Here is a 17,888-nt window from a genome sequence, read left to right as displayed (position 1 = left end):
TTAGCTGGGCGTGGTGGCACATGCCTGTAATCCCAGCTATGCCAGAGGTTGTGGCAGAAGAATCTCTTGAACCCAGGAGGTGGAGGTTGCACAGAGCAGATGCTTCTTTCTCTTGATTGAAAGAAAGGAAGGATGGGCATGTAGATATATTTGAGAGAGGAGATGGGAAGTTGAAGAAGTTTGCAGCAAATTGAGATAAGCACAGGATGGCTAGTTTTGAAAGAAAATAAATAAAGCTCTTGAATTAAAAATGTGATTCATGGCCCACATAGTTTTAGTTCATAAGCTGACACTCAACAATATTAACATTAAATTATAGATTAATTTGACTAAATATTTTCCCTTTGATAAAGACACCTATCACCCAAGGAATGTACTTTACAGAAGTAATAACTTTCAGTTTCATGTGGAGTTTAAGCAAATACTTTCAGGTTTCTATGGAAATAATGTTAAACCTATGTACTCAAATAAAGTTAAAAGTGTTGTGTTTTGGTTTTTTCTGTTTGTTTGTTTCTGAGACAGGGTCCCACTCTGTCACCCAGGCTGGACTGCAATGGCGCAATCTCGGCTCACAGCAGCCTTGACCTCCTGGGCTCAGGTGATCTTTGCACCTCAGCCTCCTGAGTAGCGGGGACTGCAGGCATAGGCCACCAAGCCTGGCTAATTTTTGGTAGATACAGGGTTTTGCCATGTTTCCCAGAGCCTGGCCTAGAACTTCTGTACTCAAGCAATCCACCTGCCTTGGCCTCCCAAAGTATTGGGATTACAGGAGTGAGCCACCGTGTCTGGCCTTAAAAGATTGTTAAATGGAGACCAGGTGGAATTACTATGGCAAAGGGCATGTATTGCCAGCAAAATCTTCCCATGAAGGCTTATCTTACCCTAAATACAAATCAGCTATGAAGAGGAATAATTCTGTATTATGCAAGCAAAATGGTTTAGCAATCATCCTTGTGACATTGTCCAAGATCTATATTACAGAATTACAGATGCTTAGATTTCTTTAGTCTAAGACTGTAATGCACTAAAACTTATGCAACACTTCTATATTTGATTAGATAAGTTTTGCTTTGCACCAGGGGAAATAAATAAATACTTTTTCTAATGAGCTCTGTATACAATGACTATAAAAAAAAACAGGAGAGCCCTAGAAGATAAATTTTATAACTTTTCTTTTACTTTGAGCAGTTTTTCCTTATAAATATGTATGACTAATATTTTGGTCATATTATGTTATAGGTATGGCTCATAGAGAAGCAATTTAGAAGCAGATTAGGGTTTGAAGTTGGAAGCTTAAACAAATCCATTCTTAATCCTGAAAATAAAGTTTACTGTCAAAATTGTTGGTTAGAGATACTTAAATTGCTATTTATTTTTTTAAAGAAAATGTTCCAAAACATAAAACAGTAACTAGTTTTGAGACCATTGTCCTCTATAAGGGAAAAGAAAATATTTCAGACACATTTAACAGATGCCAATTTCAGTTTCTCAATATGTCATCAAGGTATTCTTCAAACCAAATATAAAAATATATATATAATTTCTAATCACTCACTTTTTATACATTTATAAACAGGCAGATACAGATACAGATACAGACACAGGCAGTTATTTGGGTTAAAGAAGCTGGCATTTTCATGGGGTTTAGAAAGGACCGTGTAGTCCATGACATTTACTACCAGGTATCAGAGGAAAAGCATAAGCAGCTCCTTTTCTTGAACATTTGCCTTCTAATTGAATAGGCATTGGAATACACAAAGTAGAGGGTTTTTTTTTTAAAGGATTTGTTCTTTCTTGTATCTACTACAAAATATGAGTATTTCTCAATGATGACAATAATAATTACCATTTATCGAATGTTTATTGTATTCCTGTCTTTGTGCCAACCACCTGACCTCCATTATCTGAAAAATCTTTCCAACAACCCTATGACATAGATATTGTTATTCTTCATTTACAGGTGAGTAAATGGAGGTTTACATTTGTATGGAACATGTTCTGCTACTTGAGATAATGGGAATAGGAGCCTAGGAGGGCTAAAAGCAAGGAGCCAGCAAGTCTAGACACATTCCAGAGGACATTATGTCAGTCATGCAAGCCCTGCCTCAGCTTTCTTCCCAACCCTCAGCCTTTTTTCCCAACAGTATATAAATAATGTGGTGTTCCTTTCAATACAGCTGTCTCTAATGCTAATTTGTTCCATTCTTGGTGAAGTTAATTTGAATCACATTTGGTTAGCATAATGTTTATCAGTTTTTTTCTACTATGTTTCCTTTTGTGAAGTAAGAACAAATATGTTTATGAATGTAGAGTTAGCTGTGCTAAAATTAAATGAAAAGTCAAGCAAACTACCCAGATAGTTTAGGCCAATCACCCAGGATTTCATGAACCCTTTGAGCCATTTATGTTTCCCTTGAGGGATATTTCACATCTTTTACCTGAGAGTTCTACAGGGCATGCTTTTATTAGTTGAAATGTCACTGAGGGCGAGAGTAATTGTTCAACGGATGTACTTGAACTTGGACATTTAAGAATTAACAGAACGGGCTGGGCGCAGTGGCTCACGCCTGTAATCCCAGCACTTTGGGAGGCCTAGGCGGCAGGATCACGAGGTCAGGAGACCGAGACCTTTCTGGCTAACACGGTGAAGTCCTGTCTCTACTAAATCCTGTGTCGGATTAATTCGTTCTACTTGCTATTACCAATAAATAGCATGGGCTCCCAGAGCTATGCCCGGCTAACTCTATCACCTTCAAGGGTTTGCTCAAACTATTCAGCCTACTTTAAGTAAATCAATTTCCAAGGTTACAAAATAAACTTCACGTACATTTTTATGGTTAGGTATTTGCGCGTATTTGGGGGCTCCATAGCTTTCATCCGTTACTCAAAGCGCTTCAGGACCCTAAAAAGGCTCAGAGCTGCTTCGATAAACAAGAAAGAATGCTGCAAGCAAAGGCAGCAGTTTCGCTGTAAAATCCTGTTGCTGACAGCCAAGACGGGCGTATTCCCTCGCGACCAGCCTGTGGCGTGGTTGGGGCTCCGGAAGGGCGCGCGCGAGCGCTTTTTTGGGAGGACACCACAGGTGGATGCCTCAGCTGATCGTCCTCCCTCCCGGGGACCCTGCCCCGAGTCGCCGAGTAGCCGCAGAGTCGCCTCCGTCGCCCCGCCGCCCCTGTGTTTCGGACATGGCCGCGCGCCTTCTCCGAGGGTCCCTACGCGTCCTGGGCGGCCACCGTGCGCCGCGCCAGCTGCCCGCCGCGCGGTGAGTGCCAGCCGGGACTTCCGCGGCTGCAGGCCCGGAGGCTGTGGGGTGGGGCAGCGAGTCACTCCTGTCGCTGGCTTGAAGCGGGGCGGTGCGCGCGCGGCTGGGAGTGCTCCCCAACTCCGGCGCCGGGCTAGAGCTGGCCTCCTTTCCTGGATCCCGCGGACTGGGTGCAACCAGCATCTGGGCGGAGGAAAAAGGGGTGTCAGCCGTGCCGCCCCGAGAACAGACCGCCGAGCCCACGTCGGGGAAAGCCGAAAGATTTCTCCAGAAGTTCATTCCGGAGCCCCAATCCAACCCGTCTAGTTCAGCGGCCTGCAGTGGGACCCGGGAGCCTGCGTTTTGGGAGGAGGTGGTCACCCCCTGGGTCCGGCTGCAGGAGCGCGGGCTGCGATCTATGTCCCAGTTCGAGCTGTGAACCCGGCGTTCCCCACGGCTTAGACTCGCCGCGCGGTAGTGAACTTGGGACCCGGACTCAGTGCCCGGGCTGCGGCGCGGACCAGAATTGTCCAGGACAAGCTGGGCTAGAAATGACCTGGCGAGGGTTCCATCAAACAAGGAAATTAGCTTTAGATATATCAACAAATGTAACTAAATACAGAGGATTAATGAAGACAGAGTCTAAGTAGTTCAGTGACTACTAAGGTGGTGTTTATAATATGATCAAAAGTTTCAGATACTGTCTGATGCATAACATCTATTCACTGGGTAAACACATTGGAAGCATGGAGAATTCATTATTTAATAAGGGTGAAGGAACTGGCAAATTTGCGAATGACAGCATTGGTGTAAGCTACTCTAACTTTATTTGAGAGCTATGAAACAAAATGCCTACTTTTCCTGGGGAGATTTGGGAAGACGTCACTGAGAAGGTGACTTTTCTTTAGGATACATACTTAACTCTTCCTTGGAACATTATAAGACAGTGATCCTCAAACTTTTTTTTTTTTTTTTTTTTTTTTTTGAGACAGAGTCTCACTCTGTCGCCCAGGCTGGAGTGCAGTGGCGCGATCTTGGCTCACTGCTGCAACCTCCGCCTCCCGTGTTCAAGCAATTCTCCTGCCTCAGCTTTCCTGAGTAGCTGGGACTACAGGCACGCGCCACCACACCCGGCTGATCTTTTTAGTAGAGACGGGGGTTTCACCATATTGACCAGGCTGGGCTCAAACTCCTGACCTCGTGATCTGCCCGCCTCGGTCTCCCAAAGTGCTGCCTCAAAACTTTTTGATAACGGGGCTCCCTTATGCTCTTAAACAGGACCTCAAAGGACTTTTGTTTATGTAGGTTATATCTATCCGTCTGTCGTTATCGAAAGGTATCTACATAACTGAGAAACTTTACAAATATTTAGTTTATTTAAAAGTTACAATAAGAAGCTCATTACATGTTAACATAAATAACAGTTTTTATGAAAAATAACTTTTCCTAAACAGAAAAAAAGTGAAAAGAGTGACATTGTTTTACATTTTTACAACTCCCTTAATGTCTGGCATAATAGAAGATAACCAGATAACTATATCTGCTTCTGTATTATCCATTGGCGTAAGTTAGTTTGATTGAAGCATGGCAAGAAAATCTACCCTCAAATAGAGAACACTGGAAAAAGGGAGACCTGAGAGACCCTCTGAATGGGCTGGGGGGCTACAGTTTTGTTGTAACAGCTTTTTGACCTTTAATGTGCAAAGGAATCACCTGGGAATCTTGTTAAAATACAGCTTCTGATTCAGTGGGTCTGGGATGGGGCCTGAGATTGTGTATTTATAACCAGCTTCTAGGTGTGTGGAAGGTGCTGGTGGAGATTGTCTCCCTTTTAAAATGTAGGAGACTTTAAAAAAACAATAATAGCCTAGCCAATAAGATTAGTTGCAGTTTATTGCCTTAGAGAAAAAAATGCCAATTTTTCCATTACAGATTTCTTCATCTTTAGACTGAGAAATACATGTTGCAATAAACTTGCTGCCAAGTGTTTTGATTTTCTTCCCTCTGCATATTCTCTCTTGACCACCTTTGACTGACCTGAAAGTCTTTATTCGTTTGGCATTTCTTTTGCTTTCCTATGTCTTTATGTATTTTACTTAAAAATATTGCAGAGATTTCCTTAACACAGTATAGGCTATTCAATTTTAAGATCCAGTAAGACTCGATTTTAAATTCTGGCTCTATTGTTTACTCATTATGTTGACAAATGATTCGGTGTCTTAAAGCCCCAGTTTCCTAATCTCAGCATATTTTTTTCCTGAGGGAAACTCTCAAGTATGGAAAATCTATATGGACAAATACGTGCTTTATAATTTTATCTCTACTAGCAAGAAAAAGGAGCCGATCATTTCCATTATAGGGATAAAGTAGATGTTAGTTTATTTGATACAACAGGACAATGGTCAAGGTCCCCTGCATGTCCTGGTCCCCTGTTATCTCTTCTTCCTAGAATCTCTGGCCTCATCTACTCTTCTCAGCCTACTCTGGCTACAATTGCCTCCTTGCTCTTTCTAGAACACATCAGACACCATTCAGACATACAGCCTTTGCTCTAGTTGTTCTTTTGTGCTAAAATTCTTTTATTCTAGAGGTATGCCTGGCTAACTCTATCACCTTCAAGGGTTTGCTCAAATCTCACCTTTCTGGTTTAACCTACCCTGACTGCAGCACTTTTTTTCTTTTCTTTTCTTTTCTTTTTTTGTTTGTTTGTTTGTTTGTTTTTAGTGACAAGGCTCACTATGTTGCCCAGACTGGTTTCAAACTCCTCAGCTCAAGCAATCCTCAGGCCTCGGCCTCCCAAAGTGCTGGGATTACAGGTGTGAGCCACCAAGCCCCGCCTACTACATTATTTCATACGGCAACCTCTGTCTCTGCCTCCCCCCAGGCACATACTCCTGATCCCTTCTCTACTTTTCTTTTTCCATAATACTTACCACCTTCTAAGGTATTATATAATTTGCATATTTATAGTTTATTGTTTATTCAGTCTCCCTTTGTTAGAATGTAAGCTTAAAAGCCAAGATCTTTGTCCTCATCTTAGTCCTTTGTTCGTTATTGTATCCCAAGTTACTAGAACAGTGCCTGGCACAGAATTGGCACTCAGTAAATATTTGCTAATTAAATGAATGAATAAGCCACAAAAAAAATGATACTTAGGGAAAACTTAGAAATAGGTTGTAATAGCGACTGGGCACAATAGCTCATGCCTGTAGTCTCAGCCCTTTGGAGGCCGAGATGGGTGTATCACTTGAGGTCAGGAGTTCAAAACCAACCTGGTCAACATGGTGAAACCCCGTCTCTACTAAAAATACAAAACTTAGCTGGGTATGTGTGGCAGGCGCCTGCAATCTCAGCTACTACAGAGGCTGAGGCAGAAGAATGGCTTGAACCGGGAAGGCGAAGGTTGCAGTGAGCCAAGATTGCATCACCGCATTCCAGCCTGGGCGACAGAGCCAGACTCCATCTCAAACAAAAAAAAAAAAAGGAAAGAAACACGTAATAGTAAAAAGTTATTTTTTTAAAAACCCTTTAAGTCTACTTTGATTAATTACATGAAATAGATCTTTTCTGGATAAGGACTAGAAAAGAAAAGGCAGGGTCCAACTAAGGAAGAAATACACTAAATTAGAATTTAATGCAAAATAGAAAAAGCATCCTTTGGCAAGATTTGAATATATGATAAGTTTTTTAGATGTGAACTTGAAAATGTACAAAATGATGCATAGATTTTCAAAATTTCTTTCAGGGGTACTTCAAGGGTAAAAAAGGCTGAAGACCACTGAACTAAAGGAGCTACAAAACTGTCTCATTTGAAGCTTGGTGTGGGAGGGATGGGAGTAGGTCTTAAATAATTCCATTTTACAGAATCTTTATCAGAGATTGATGGGTATTTTTATCTCCACCCAGATTGGCTTTGTAATGTGGCGATTACATCAACATGGTTTGCATCTTATACACCTGCAATTTGAAATTGTGTGATTCTGGTTAAAATACTAATTTTGGAGGCTTTGCATTATTTTAAACATTGTACATGATATGAAAATTTATCAGTATTACTCTACCGTACTATTTGAATTTTACATAATGTAATCCATATATCACCTGACAATACTGCATTTCACCTCAAGTCAGACCTGTGGTGAGTTCTAGGCATCATGTTCTTTAAGGATTTGGAGATGGAGACTGAGTTGAATAATGATAAGGTACTTCTTAATTCCAGCTACATGAGGTAGATCCCATCAAAAGTGGTGGTGCCCAAATTTGAACCCAGCTTTGTCATAATTCAAACTCTTTCTACTTGCCTCTCAAGTTTCTCTGTGAAAGAAATCCATGTTGTTCAGTGGCACTAATTTGGATATGAAGAGTAACAATTCACTTACTTTTCATATTGCATATATATATTTTTAAGATGTTCTCATTCCGGAGGGGAAGAACGTCTAGAAACTCCTTCTGCTAAAAAATTAACAGATATAGGAATTCGAAGAATCTTTTCTCCAGAGCATGACATTTTCCGGAAAAGTGTAAGGAAGTTTTTCCAAGAAGAAGTGATTCCTTATCACTCAGAGTAAGTGGCATATTTTCCTCTAATGTAATGTATACTAGGGGTATTATAGGACCATTTCCTAGAATGCCATATATTGCTATACAGAAAACATAGTATGTTCAGGGCTTTATTAACATTTTTACTGCTCTTCACTGTAGTACTATAAGATCCCAGGATTCTTAGAGCTTTTTTAATGAATTTTAAAATGTACTATACACAAATACGAAAATTTGAAAATTTACAACTTAGTCTAAGAGTAGTGTTTTTGAAAACCATGGGTAAGTGGTAACAAAATACTAGTCAATTTCATAGTCTTTCTTTTTCTGCTTCATGAATTAATTAAACTGTAAAAACCCAAAAAGTCAGCACAATGCAAACCTTGGTAAGCAATTGGTTACCTCTGGATAGTTCTTGATTAACTAATTATTATTATTTTATTGACCAGAAACTTATCTATTTCTATTACAATAAGATTTTGCTTCATTTCCAAAATTCACTCAATGCTAGTACAGATGCTCCTCAATTTAGTATGGGGTTACAAGTTGAAAATATCATAAGTCAAAAATGCATTGTTATTATGTTAACACTGTTACTATGTTATTATAAAAACAAAAAAATTCTCGGCACCGTTATTATGTTAGAAGTAGAAATTAGAAGATTAGTAAAATGAAGAGAGAAATGGTTCAGGAACATCACAGGTTTGTGAGGTTTTACACACCTAGCCTACTAAACACCATAGTTTAGGCCAGCCTACATTAAACATGCTCAAAACAATTACATAAGCCTACAGTTAGGCAAAATCATCTAACACAATGTCTACTTTGTAGTAAAGTATTAAATAACTCATGTAATATATTAAATATATTTAATATATGTTAAAGTGAAAAACAAAATGGTTATATGGATACTTGAAGTAAGCATGTTTTCGACTGAATGTGTATTGCTTTTGCACCATCATAAGTAAAAAAATTGTAAGTTGAACTGTCATAAAGTACAGAGACATCCGTACTTTAAAACATTTAGAATGGTTTTTAAATAGCATTAAAAGTAACTTCCATTAGGTTTTTACTAATACCTTCTTGGTAAGAATGACCAAAATAAGCTAAACTCAGAAGCCAGAAGCCATGACTAGTCTTCAGTGAAAAGCAACTAGCTTCTGTTTTTTGAGGACTGGTTTGTTTGTTTGTGTGTTTGTGTGTTTTTTAAGACATGGTCTCACTCTGTTGCCAAGGCTGGAGTGCAGGGGCATGATCATAGCTCACTGCAGCCTTGAACTTCTGGGCTCAAGCGATCCTCCTGCCTTAGCCTCCCAAAGTGCTGGGATTACAGGTGTGAACCACCACATCTGGCTTCAACTAGCTTCTTAAAGACAAAAGAGACATTGTACACTTTGCTCTGGTAGGATCTCTTGTTTATTTCTTCACTGCTTTTAAATTTTATTCCAGAAAAAATGTTAAGAAGGCTTTGAAATAAAATAATAGGAGCTGACAAATTTTAAGTCAATAATAAAAATATTTCCAAAGCTACTTTAAGCAAGAACTGTATTCAAAACACACATGATAATCCAAGTCTTAAAAATTTTTGTAGTGTCAGTATCTTCAAATACCCCATATCTCACTATAATCCACTTAAAAATACAAAAATTCTCAGATATTTTTTCACTATCTCCAACTAGCCATCTGTTTCCTCATTCTGCCGTTCTCATTTTTAAAGAAGAAAAGCTGAGGTTGCCTACCTTACACAAATATCTAATTTTTTCAGAAGTTAATTTGATATAGAGCCATGGTGTAAGGTGCTTCTGCTCTCCTGTTCTTCCTATTTAAACTGTAATGAGGTTCCCTACTTTGTCAGCTTTTGTATGCTTGTCCCATAAGTTCAGCACTTTAAGGAAATATGCCAAGGAGAATTGCCTTTTACAATACAGGTTAGGCAAATTCCCATGACAACATGCCATAACTAAGCTTGCATGTAAGAGTACCTGCTGAGCAAAACTACATCAATGAATATCAGTGGGTATAATTTTCAAGTCCAATAAATAGTCAAGATGGGGGAAGACAATGGCAAATATAAATAAGAGGAGAGGGCTGGGTGCAGTGGCTCATACCTGTAATCCTAGCGCTTTGGGAGGCTAAGGTTTGAGGACTGCTTGAGGCCAAGAGTTCACGACCAGCATGGGCAACATAATAAGACCCCGTCTCTACAAAAAAAAATTTTTTTTTTAATTAGCCTGGCCTTGTGGCAGGTACCTGAAGTCTTAGCTGCTCAAGAGGCTGAGGTGGGAGGATTGCTTGAACCCAGGATTTTGAGGCTGCAGTGATCCATGATTGTGCCACTGCACACCAGCCTGGGTGACAGCCCTGTCTCAAAAAAAAAAAAAAAAAAAAAAGCAGAAAAAAGGAGGAACAGAAGTGATAAAAGAGTCAGAGGCAAATAGAAGCATATGGCTAATGTAAATAACTACCTTAAATTAAGAATGCATTTCTGCACAAAATCATTCATAAGTTCAAAGTTGTGGCCATTTAAATAATATTTTAAAATTATCTGAATTTAAAATATTTGTTATTTGCAGATGGGAGAAAGCTGGAGAAGTAAGTAGGGAGGTTTGGGAAAAAGCTGGAAAACAAGGACTGCTTGGTGTCAATATTGCAGAGCATCTTGGTGGAATTGGAGGGGATCTGTACTCCGCAGCTATTGTCTGGGAGGAGCAGTAAGTATGGAGACTTTTAAGGTTGAGTCTTGTTTTGTAAACACACCACTCACCTTTCTGAAATGACCAAACAAACAAACATTTTCTAATCTTGGAAGATTGAAAATTCAGTGTAAAATGTAAAAGATTATACCGCTCATGCACTCTTGCACATTTTTTGAATGTGGGATAATAAGAAAATCCTTTTAAGTTGCTGAAATAGGTGCTATTGAAAATTAAAGAGATAGTTTTTTTTCCCGTCAATGCTTATGGTTACTTTTCCCCCTTAGAAAAGATATTTGAAAGAGAACAGCAGAGTAGAAATATACTTCCATCAAATATATTAGAATTTTAATATACAAGAACAAATAAAGATTGCAGTTGAAAAATGGGCAAAGAATTTGAAGCAATAATTCATCAAAAAAGAAATGCAAATAGGTTTTTTTAAATGAGAAAAGTTCATCCTTAGTAACAATCAAATGCAAATTAAACTGATCTGGAAGTATCATTTTGAGTATCTATAAAATTAGTGAAAATGAAAAATCCTAATACCCAGTGCTGACAAGATTGCAGTGAAAGTGACATACACTATTGGTGGCATTATAAATTAGAACAATAAATTTTGGGGGGATTAAAAAGGTGAAAACATATTTTAAAAAATATGTTCCTGCTCTTTGACATAGAATGCCACTTTGGGGAATTTATCCTAAGGAAATAATTTAATAGGAAAAATAGATGCTGTGTTAAGAAATCATTGTCATGTTAGGTCACAGTTCTCCAAATGTTGAAGCAATCTAAATGTCCAGCAGTGGGAGAATGGATAAGTAAATTATGGTACATAAACAACTTGGAATATTTTGCAGCTATTTAAGATTAAAATATATGTAAAAAAATAGGATTTTGTTGTGTCATATAATTTATTTTTAAATTTTAAATTTTTATTTCTGTGTGTGTATGTGTGTCATAATTTTAAAAGAAAATAGCAAAGTACAAAATTCACTCCATGACTCCATGTTTTGTTTTGTTTTGTTTTTTGGTCCTTTTTTTTCTTTTTTTCTATTTTTTGCTTTTTTATTTTTTATTTTTGTTCTTTTGTTTCTTTGTTTTACCAAGACTCCATCTTATTAGAATATATCCTTATGGCAAAGGTAATTAGAGGAATACAGTTATTATTCCACTGTGTTAGAGGAATACAACTGCAGGTGATTCATATTTTAAAATATTTTATCTCTCAATTAAATAAGTGTTCATTGAACTCTGGTAGACCACTGTTATTGTGTTGGAACCAGAAATTTTAAAATTAGTAAAAACAAAAAGAGAAAACACTCAGGAATGTCATAGGTTTGTGATGAGATAGGCCACTACCAAACAATTTGATAGGACCTTAATACATTGTTGTTATAATAGTCGTTTTTTATTGCTATTTTGTGCTCTAATTTTTCTTCTTTTTTCATTCTAAGAGCTTATTCAAATTGTTCAGGCCCAGGTTTTAGTATTCATTCAGGTATTGTCATGTCCTATATTACTAACCATGGCTCAGAAGAACAGATTAAGCACTTTATTCCCCAGATGACTGCAGGCAAATGTATTGGTGCAATAGCAATGACAGAGCCTGGAGCTGGAAGGTAAGTTAATATTTAGTTGGCTTTGGATTCTTGGAAGCAGTGCCTTAACATTTTCTTAGTACTTGGTTAATACATAGACTGAGCTATATGCTAGGAGGAAGGCAAAGATGAACACGGGATAATTCATGACCTCAAATCGGAAAATAACAATAAAGCGGATTATAATGTATGCTATGTTTGAGATATTAACATAGTTTTATGCAAAGAAAATGGTAGTGTGTAAGTTGAATTTTCACCATAATGAATTTTAGGTGTAGGATGAGATTCACATGTAAATGCCAAGCAGTTTGTTACAGAGGTATATTTGGAATTCTGGAGACAAGGATGGAGTAGCAATAGGTTTTAAAAGTCTTTCATTTATAAGAGTTGATACAATAGGAATGAATAAGATCACATATTCAGTTATTTGCTGGTTATTTCATAAGTGTCTTCAGTGTGCCAGGTATACAGTAGTGAACAAAACAGATGTGGCCTCTGTGCTTATTGAGGAGAAGGGCAAGGGCAAGAAATAAGCAAGTATATATATTTGTAATTATAAATTATGATAAGTACTGTGAAGGAAACGAAGTACTGTGAAGGAAACAAAGTAGTGTGCTGTAGACTAATGGTATGTTTGTGTTTGGTGGGATAGGGAAAAACGAATTTAGATGTGAATGCTAACAAAGGCCTATAAAAAGTGGTTGTATTTAAACTGAGATTTGACAAATGAGAAGGAACCAGTTTTATAAGAATGGGAGAAAGAGCTTCCACAGAGTGGGACCTGATCCTCAAGAGGAAAAATGAAACACAAAAAAGGGACCAAGGAGGAAAATCTGGGCATTATATTTCATTTGGAACTGTACAAAAGAAGATGGAGCAAGAGAGACAGAAGGATTGAGAGTTTTAAAGAAATCTAGACATAAGTAGGAAGAGAAGTCAGTTGGAAAGGCTGTAGGAAAGGAGAAAGAAGTTAGTAATGTCAAGGCCACCGTGATGTTGAGAATGGAGAACAGGTTTTGGCAGGCCTGATGATCCTTTGTGATTTCAGTGGGGTGGAGGGGCAGAAGTTACCTTTTATGGGAGTGAAGTGGTTGTTGAGAAAACAGAGGCAGAGAACACAAAGTAATCTTTCTCAGAGCTGAGTGGTAAAAGGAAATGTAGAGAGGGGGCAGTGGTTTGAGGCTAACTGGTAAGGGAAATTATTTATGTTAAAGACAGCAGCAACTTGTGGGTCAACAGAAAGCAAATAGTGCAAAGAAAGAACTTAAAGATGCCAAAGAAGTGTAAGTGAAAATCCAGGAATTGTTTTTGCGGAGGTCAGGCCCTCCTTTTTTATTGTAAGATTTTCTTTTCTGACAGTGTTATTTATTTTTAAATCTCTTAATATTCTATAGCATGACTTGCAATATGTTTACATTGTATTTATCTTTTTAAGATATAAATCCCTAATTATAGGTCAATACTAACAATTTTGTCAAAGATTAAAGGTTTCTGTTCACTTCTGTTGCCTACAAGTGTGATCTAAACAAGTAGAAATTTAACCTTGTTCCTTAAAATTTGCTTTTAATTTCATTCTCTGAGATAACTACCTGACTGACTGCCAATATTCAGATTGAGTTGTATTAGCTCTGTGGTTAGCATGTTCCACTTCCAGCTCATTGCATATTAGCTCTCAAAAAGAGGCTATAGAATAAATGAAATCTTGATTTATCTCTAATTTATACATGCAAACAAAGGTTCATGTGATTTTTGTTTAAAGTCTCTGGCCTTATCTGTGGTTAAGTGTATATAATTAAGAAGGAAACCTGAGAATGAAGATGGAGAAAATAAGTAGATTTCTTTCTTTCTCTCTTTCTTTCTTTTTTGGAAGGTCATTGAAAGTCATGAGAGGATATAGTAAATAAGTCAGGTATTTAGAGAGATGAGCAAAGAGCCCATGTGGGTAACAGAATATAAGAACAGAGAAAAGCCACAGATGAAGAAGAGTAATAGAGTGTTGAGGAATTATGGAATTATGGCATGAAATTGGCATGAAATAGGGAAAAACACGTGGGAAGAAAAGAAGATAGAAGATGGAATATGGTTCATTTTGCCTGCCCTCAGAGATGGATTGAGCACTGTCTGTATTTTTGGTTTGATTTGGCCTCCACAGAAAAAAATGTTACAATTGTTGAAAAACATCCAGAGTTTCACTGGCCCTTTCCCCTTCCATGGAGGAAAGCTTCATTATATATAATTATGTATCTTTGTATGTTGTATTACTTCAGCATTTTATAAATGCTTTCATGTTTATTTTATTTTATTATTTTTTTAAAGAAATAGAGATGGGGTCTCGCTATATTTCCCAGGCTGGTCTGAAACTCATGGACTCAAGCATTCCTCCTGCCTCAGCCTCTCAACATGCTAAGATTATAGGTGTGAGCCACTGCACCTGATCTCATGTTGATTTTATTATATGGCTATTATAATAAGATATATGGAATATAGAGATATGATTTCTGTATAAGAAGGAAACAGAAAATAATAAATGAAGTATTTTGACCAAGTTCATAGAGCAAATTGTTGACATCATTGGAGCCAGAGTGTTCTGACACCAGCTGTGTGATCTTGGGTAAAAATCTCTGAGCTTCAATGTCTCTTATCAATGAAATTGAGAAAATGATAACGAAGAAGATTATTGTGAGGGTCTAACTTGTTGGCTTTACTAAGTAGTATACTTTTTCATTTTTAATATTTCATATATAACATTCAAAAATTTAGGAAAAATTTACAAACTGAGCTATGTCATTACCTTTATTTCCTTTGATATGTCCCTGTATAGAAGAATTTTTTTTTTTTAAACAGTCTTGCTCTTGTCACCCAGGCTGGAGTGCAATGGCGCGATCTTGGCTCACTGCAACCTCCATCTCCTAGGCTCAAGCTATTCTCCTGCCTCAGCCTCCCAAGTAACTGGGATTACAGGCGCCCGCCACCATGCCCAGCTAATTTTTGTATTTGTAGTAGAGACAGGGATTCAGCAGGTTGGCCAGGCTGGTCTTGAACTCCTGACCTCAGGTGATCCGCCTGCCTTGGCCTCCCAAAGTGCTGGGATTACAGGCATGAGCCACCACGCCCAGCTATAGAAGAATTGTTTTAATAAACTATGTACAGACATTAGTTACTGATACTTTATACATACTTATGATGAAAAATATGATGTTAGAATACAATAGCATTCAGGCTGGGCACGGTCTCTTGTTTATAGTGGAGGTCGGTCATATAGGCACCCTCTGCCTGGCATGTACCAAAAGTTCAGATCCCTAAAAGGAAAGCAGGGATTCAGCATAAGCCAAATTGTTTGCGCAAACAGTTCAGACAGTAAGCCACTCTTATGAGTACTGGGAATGGTGGGAACTCTCCTGAAATCCAGATTCTCAGATGCTAGCCACAGACAATGTTGTAACAGGCCTTTCTAAGGATAGCAGTCTCAGGCCTGCTATATTAATTCTTTTCTGTATACTTGGCATTTTAATAATATAATTTAACAAATGTTTATTGAGTGCCCGTTATGTACAAAGCAGCATGCTAGGCACCGAGCATATAAATATGATCTTGATACACCACATGTTCTCAAAAAACTTGAGTCAGATAAGTGTGGTAGGTGGGAAAGATAATTCCTTTTTATTATAATTGAAATTCAAAGTAAATGGCTCTAAGACAGTATATTTGTTGCTTTATGGCGTCTGTGACAAATTAGCAGAGACTTGGTGGCTTGAGACACAGAAATTTATTCTCTTACAGTTCTGAAGGCTAAAAGTCCAGAATCAGTATTGTTGGGCCCAAATCAAGGTATCAGGAGGGCCACACTTTTACAGAGGTTATAGGGGAGGATCCACTCCTTTCCTCTTCTATTTCTTGGTGGCTGTTGGCGTTCCTTGCCTTGTTGCCTCGTCACTGCAGTCTTTGCCTTTGTGGTCACATTGCCTTCTCTTCTGTCTATGAAATCTCTCTTTACCTCTCTTTTATAAGGACATTCATGTTTGCATTTAGGGCTCATCCAGATAATTCATGATAGTCTCTCTATCACAACATCCTTAAATTAATCACATCTGCAAGATTCTTTTTCCATGTAAGGTAGAACAGCCTCTAGGGTATAGGACCTGATATCTTTAGGGTCATTATTCAGCCTAATACAGAGAGTGATTTAAAAAAAAAAAATGCAACCAGGTGCGGTGGCTCACGCCTGTAATCCCAACACTTTCGGAGGCCAAGGTGTGCAGATCACCTGAGGTCAGGAGTTCAAGACCAGCCTGGCCAACATGGTGAAACCATGTCTCTACTAATAATACAAAAAACTTAGCCAGGCATGGTGGCATACGCCTGTAATCCCAGATACTGGGGAGGCTGAGGCAGGAGAATCACTTGAACTGGGGAGGCAGAGGTTGCAATGAACCAAGATTGTGCCATTGCACTCCAGCCTGGGCAACAAGAGCAAAACTCGGTCTCAAAAAAAAAAAAAAAATGCTGAGGGGCATAAAATAGAAACACCACTGTATTTATTACTCAGTTTTTGCATTGCTATAAAAAATACCTGAAACTGGGTAATTTATAAAGAAAAGAGGTTTAAGTGGCTCACAGTTCCACCAGCTGTATAGGAAGCATGGCTGGGGAGGCCTCAGGAAACTTACAGTCATGGCAGAAGGCAGAGGGGAAGCAGTCATGTCCTACATGGCCAGAGAAGGAGGAAGAGAGAGAAGGGAGATGTGCTACATACACACTTTTAAACAACCAAATCTCATGATAAGTAACTCACTGTCACAAGAACAGCAAGGGGAAAGTCCATCCCCATGATCCAATCAGCCCACCAGGCCCCCTCCTCCAACACTGAAGATCATAATTGAACATGAGATTTGGGTAGGGACACAGAGCAAAACCATATCACCCACATAAAGAAGACAAATTGGAAAAATTACACAAGTAATGTGGACTGTTTACACACTCTGCTGTTTATTATAGGATATTAATAAAAATTGGGACCTAAGTGTTTTAACAATATGGGATTATTTTTTTAAATTATGGTAAATCCATGATGATGCTCTATTCAGCTAATAAGAAGTCATTAGATATTGTTAACAGATCAAAATCATATTATATGGTTCCAGTTTTATAAAAATGCATATATATGTATAGTTATGTCCATAGAAAAATATTGGAAAGATATACCTTTAAAATGTTCATTCCAGGAGATAAAATTATTTTTAAAATTATTTTTCTCCTTTGGACTGCTGTGTTCTTAATATTTTATTTACTAATATTTGTTTCTCTTATTTTTAGAAAAATAATCTATTCTACACTTAGAGCAGGTTTGTTAGAAAAAAATGGCATTTGAGACATACTCTTTTTTTTTTAGACAAAATCTCACTGTGTTACCCAGACTAGAGTGCAGTGGCATGATCATGCCTCACTGCAGCTTCAACCTCCCAGGCCCAAGTGATCCTCTCACTTCTGCCTCCCAAGTAGCTGAGACCACAGGCGTGTGCCACCACACCCAAATAATTTTTTAACTTTTTGTAGAGATAGAGTCTAGCTTTGTTGCCCAGGCTGGTCTCAAACTCCCGGGCTCAAGCAGTCCTCCAGCCTCAGTATCCCAAGGTGCTGGGATTATAGGCATGAGCCACCATGCCCTGCCTAATAGCTAAATTTTTGATCAATAGAGACAGGGGAAGGAACCAAGGTGTTTAAAGGCAGCAAAGTACATGGTGACACGTAATCTCAGGGATACAGTGAGGTTTGAAATGTTATGTGAGTCCCATTGGGGTCTCGAATGTTAGTTGG

At 38.3% G+C, this 17,888-nt stretch overlaps 1 protein-coding gene across 3 annotated transcripts in view; it reads left to right on the top strand.

Annotated features, from left to right (window-relative positions):
• The first annotated feature begins 2,735 nt into the window (after window positions 1-2,735).
• ACADL (acyl-CoA dehydrogenase long chain) overlaps window positions 2,736-17,888 on the top strand; it is a 36,880-nt gene continuing 21,727 nt past the window's right edge. For 2 of the 3 annotated variants that reach the window (XM_009444195.5, XM_009444193.5), the window contains exons 1-4: window positions 2,998-3,262; window positions 7,650-7,805; window positions 10,354-10,491; window positions 11,931-12,095. In XM_009444195.5, the coding sequence (XP_009442470.1) occupies window positions 3,087-3,262; window positions 7,650-7,805; window positions 10,354-10,491; window positions 11,931-12,095 (635 nt within the window). In that variant the 5' untranslated portion in view covers window positions 2,998-3,086. Of the gene's footprint in view, window positions 3,263-7,649; window positions 7,806-10,353; window positions 10,492-11,930; window positions 12,096-17,888 lie in introns of all 3 variants that reach the window. The other variant, XM_516063.8, reaches the window with a different exon arrangement.

This window comes from Pan troglodytes, chromosome 13, assembly GCF_028858775.2.
Source record: "Pan troglodytes isolate AG18354 chromosome 13, NHGRI_mPanTro3-v2.0_pri, whole genome shotgun sequence".
Taxonomy (NCBI): domain Eukaryota; kingdom Metazoa; phylum Chordata; class Mammalia; order Primates; family Hominidae; genus Pan; species Pan troglodytes.
The sequence above is the reverse complement of the archived record's forward strand: the minus strand, read 5'-3'. Positions and strand labels throughout refer to the sequence as shown.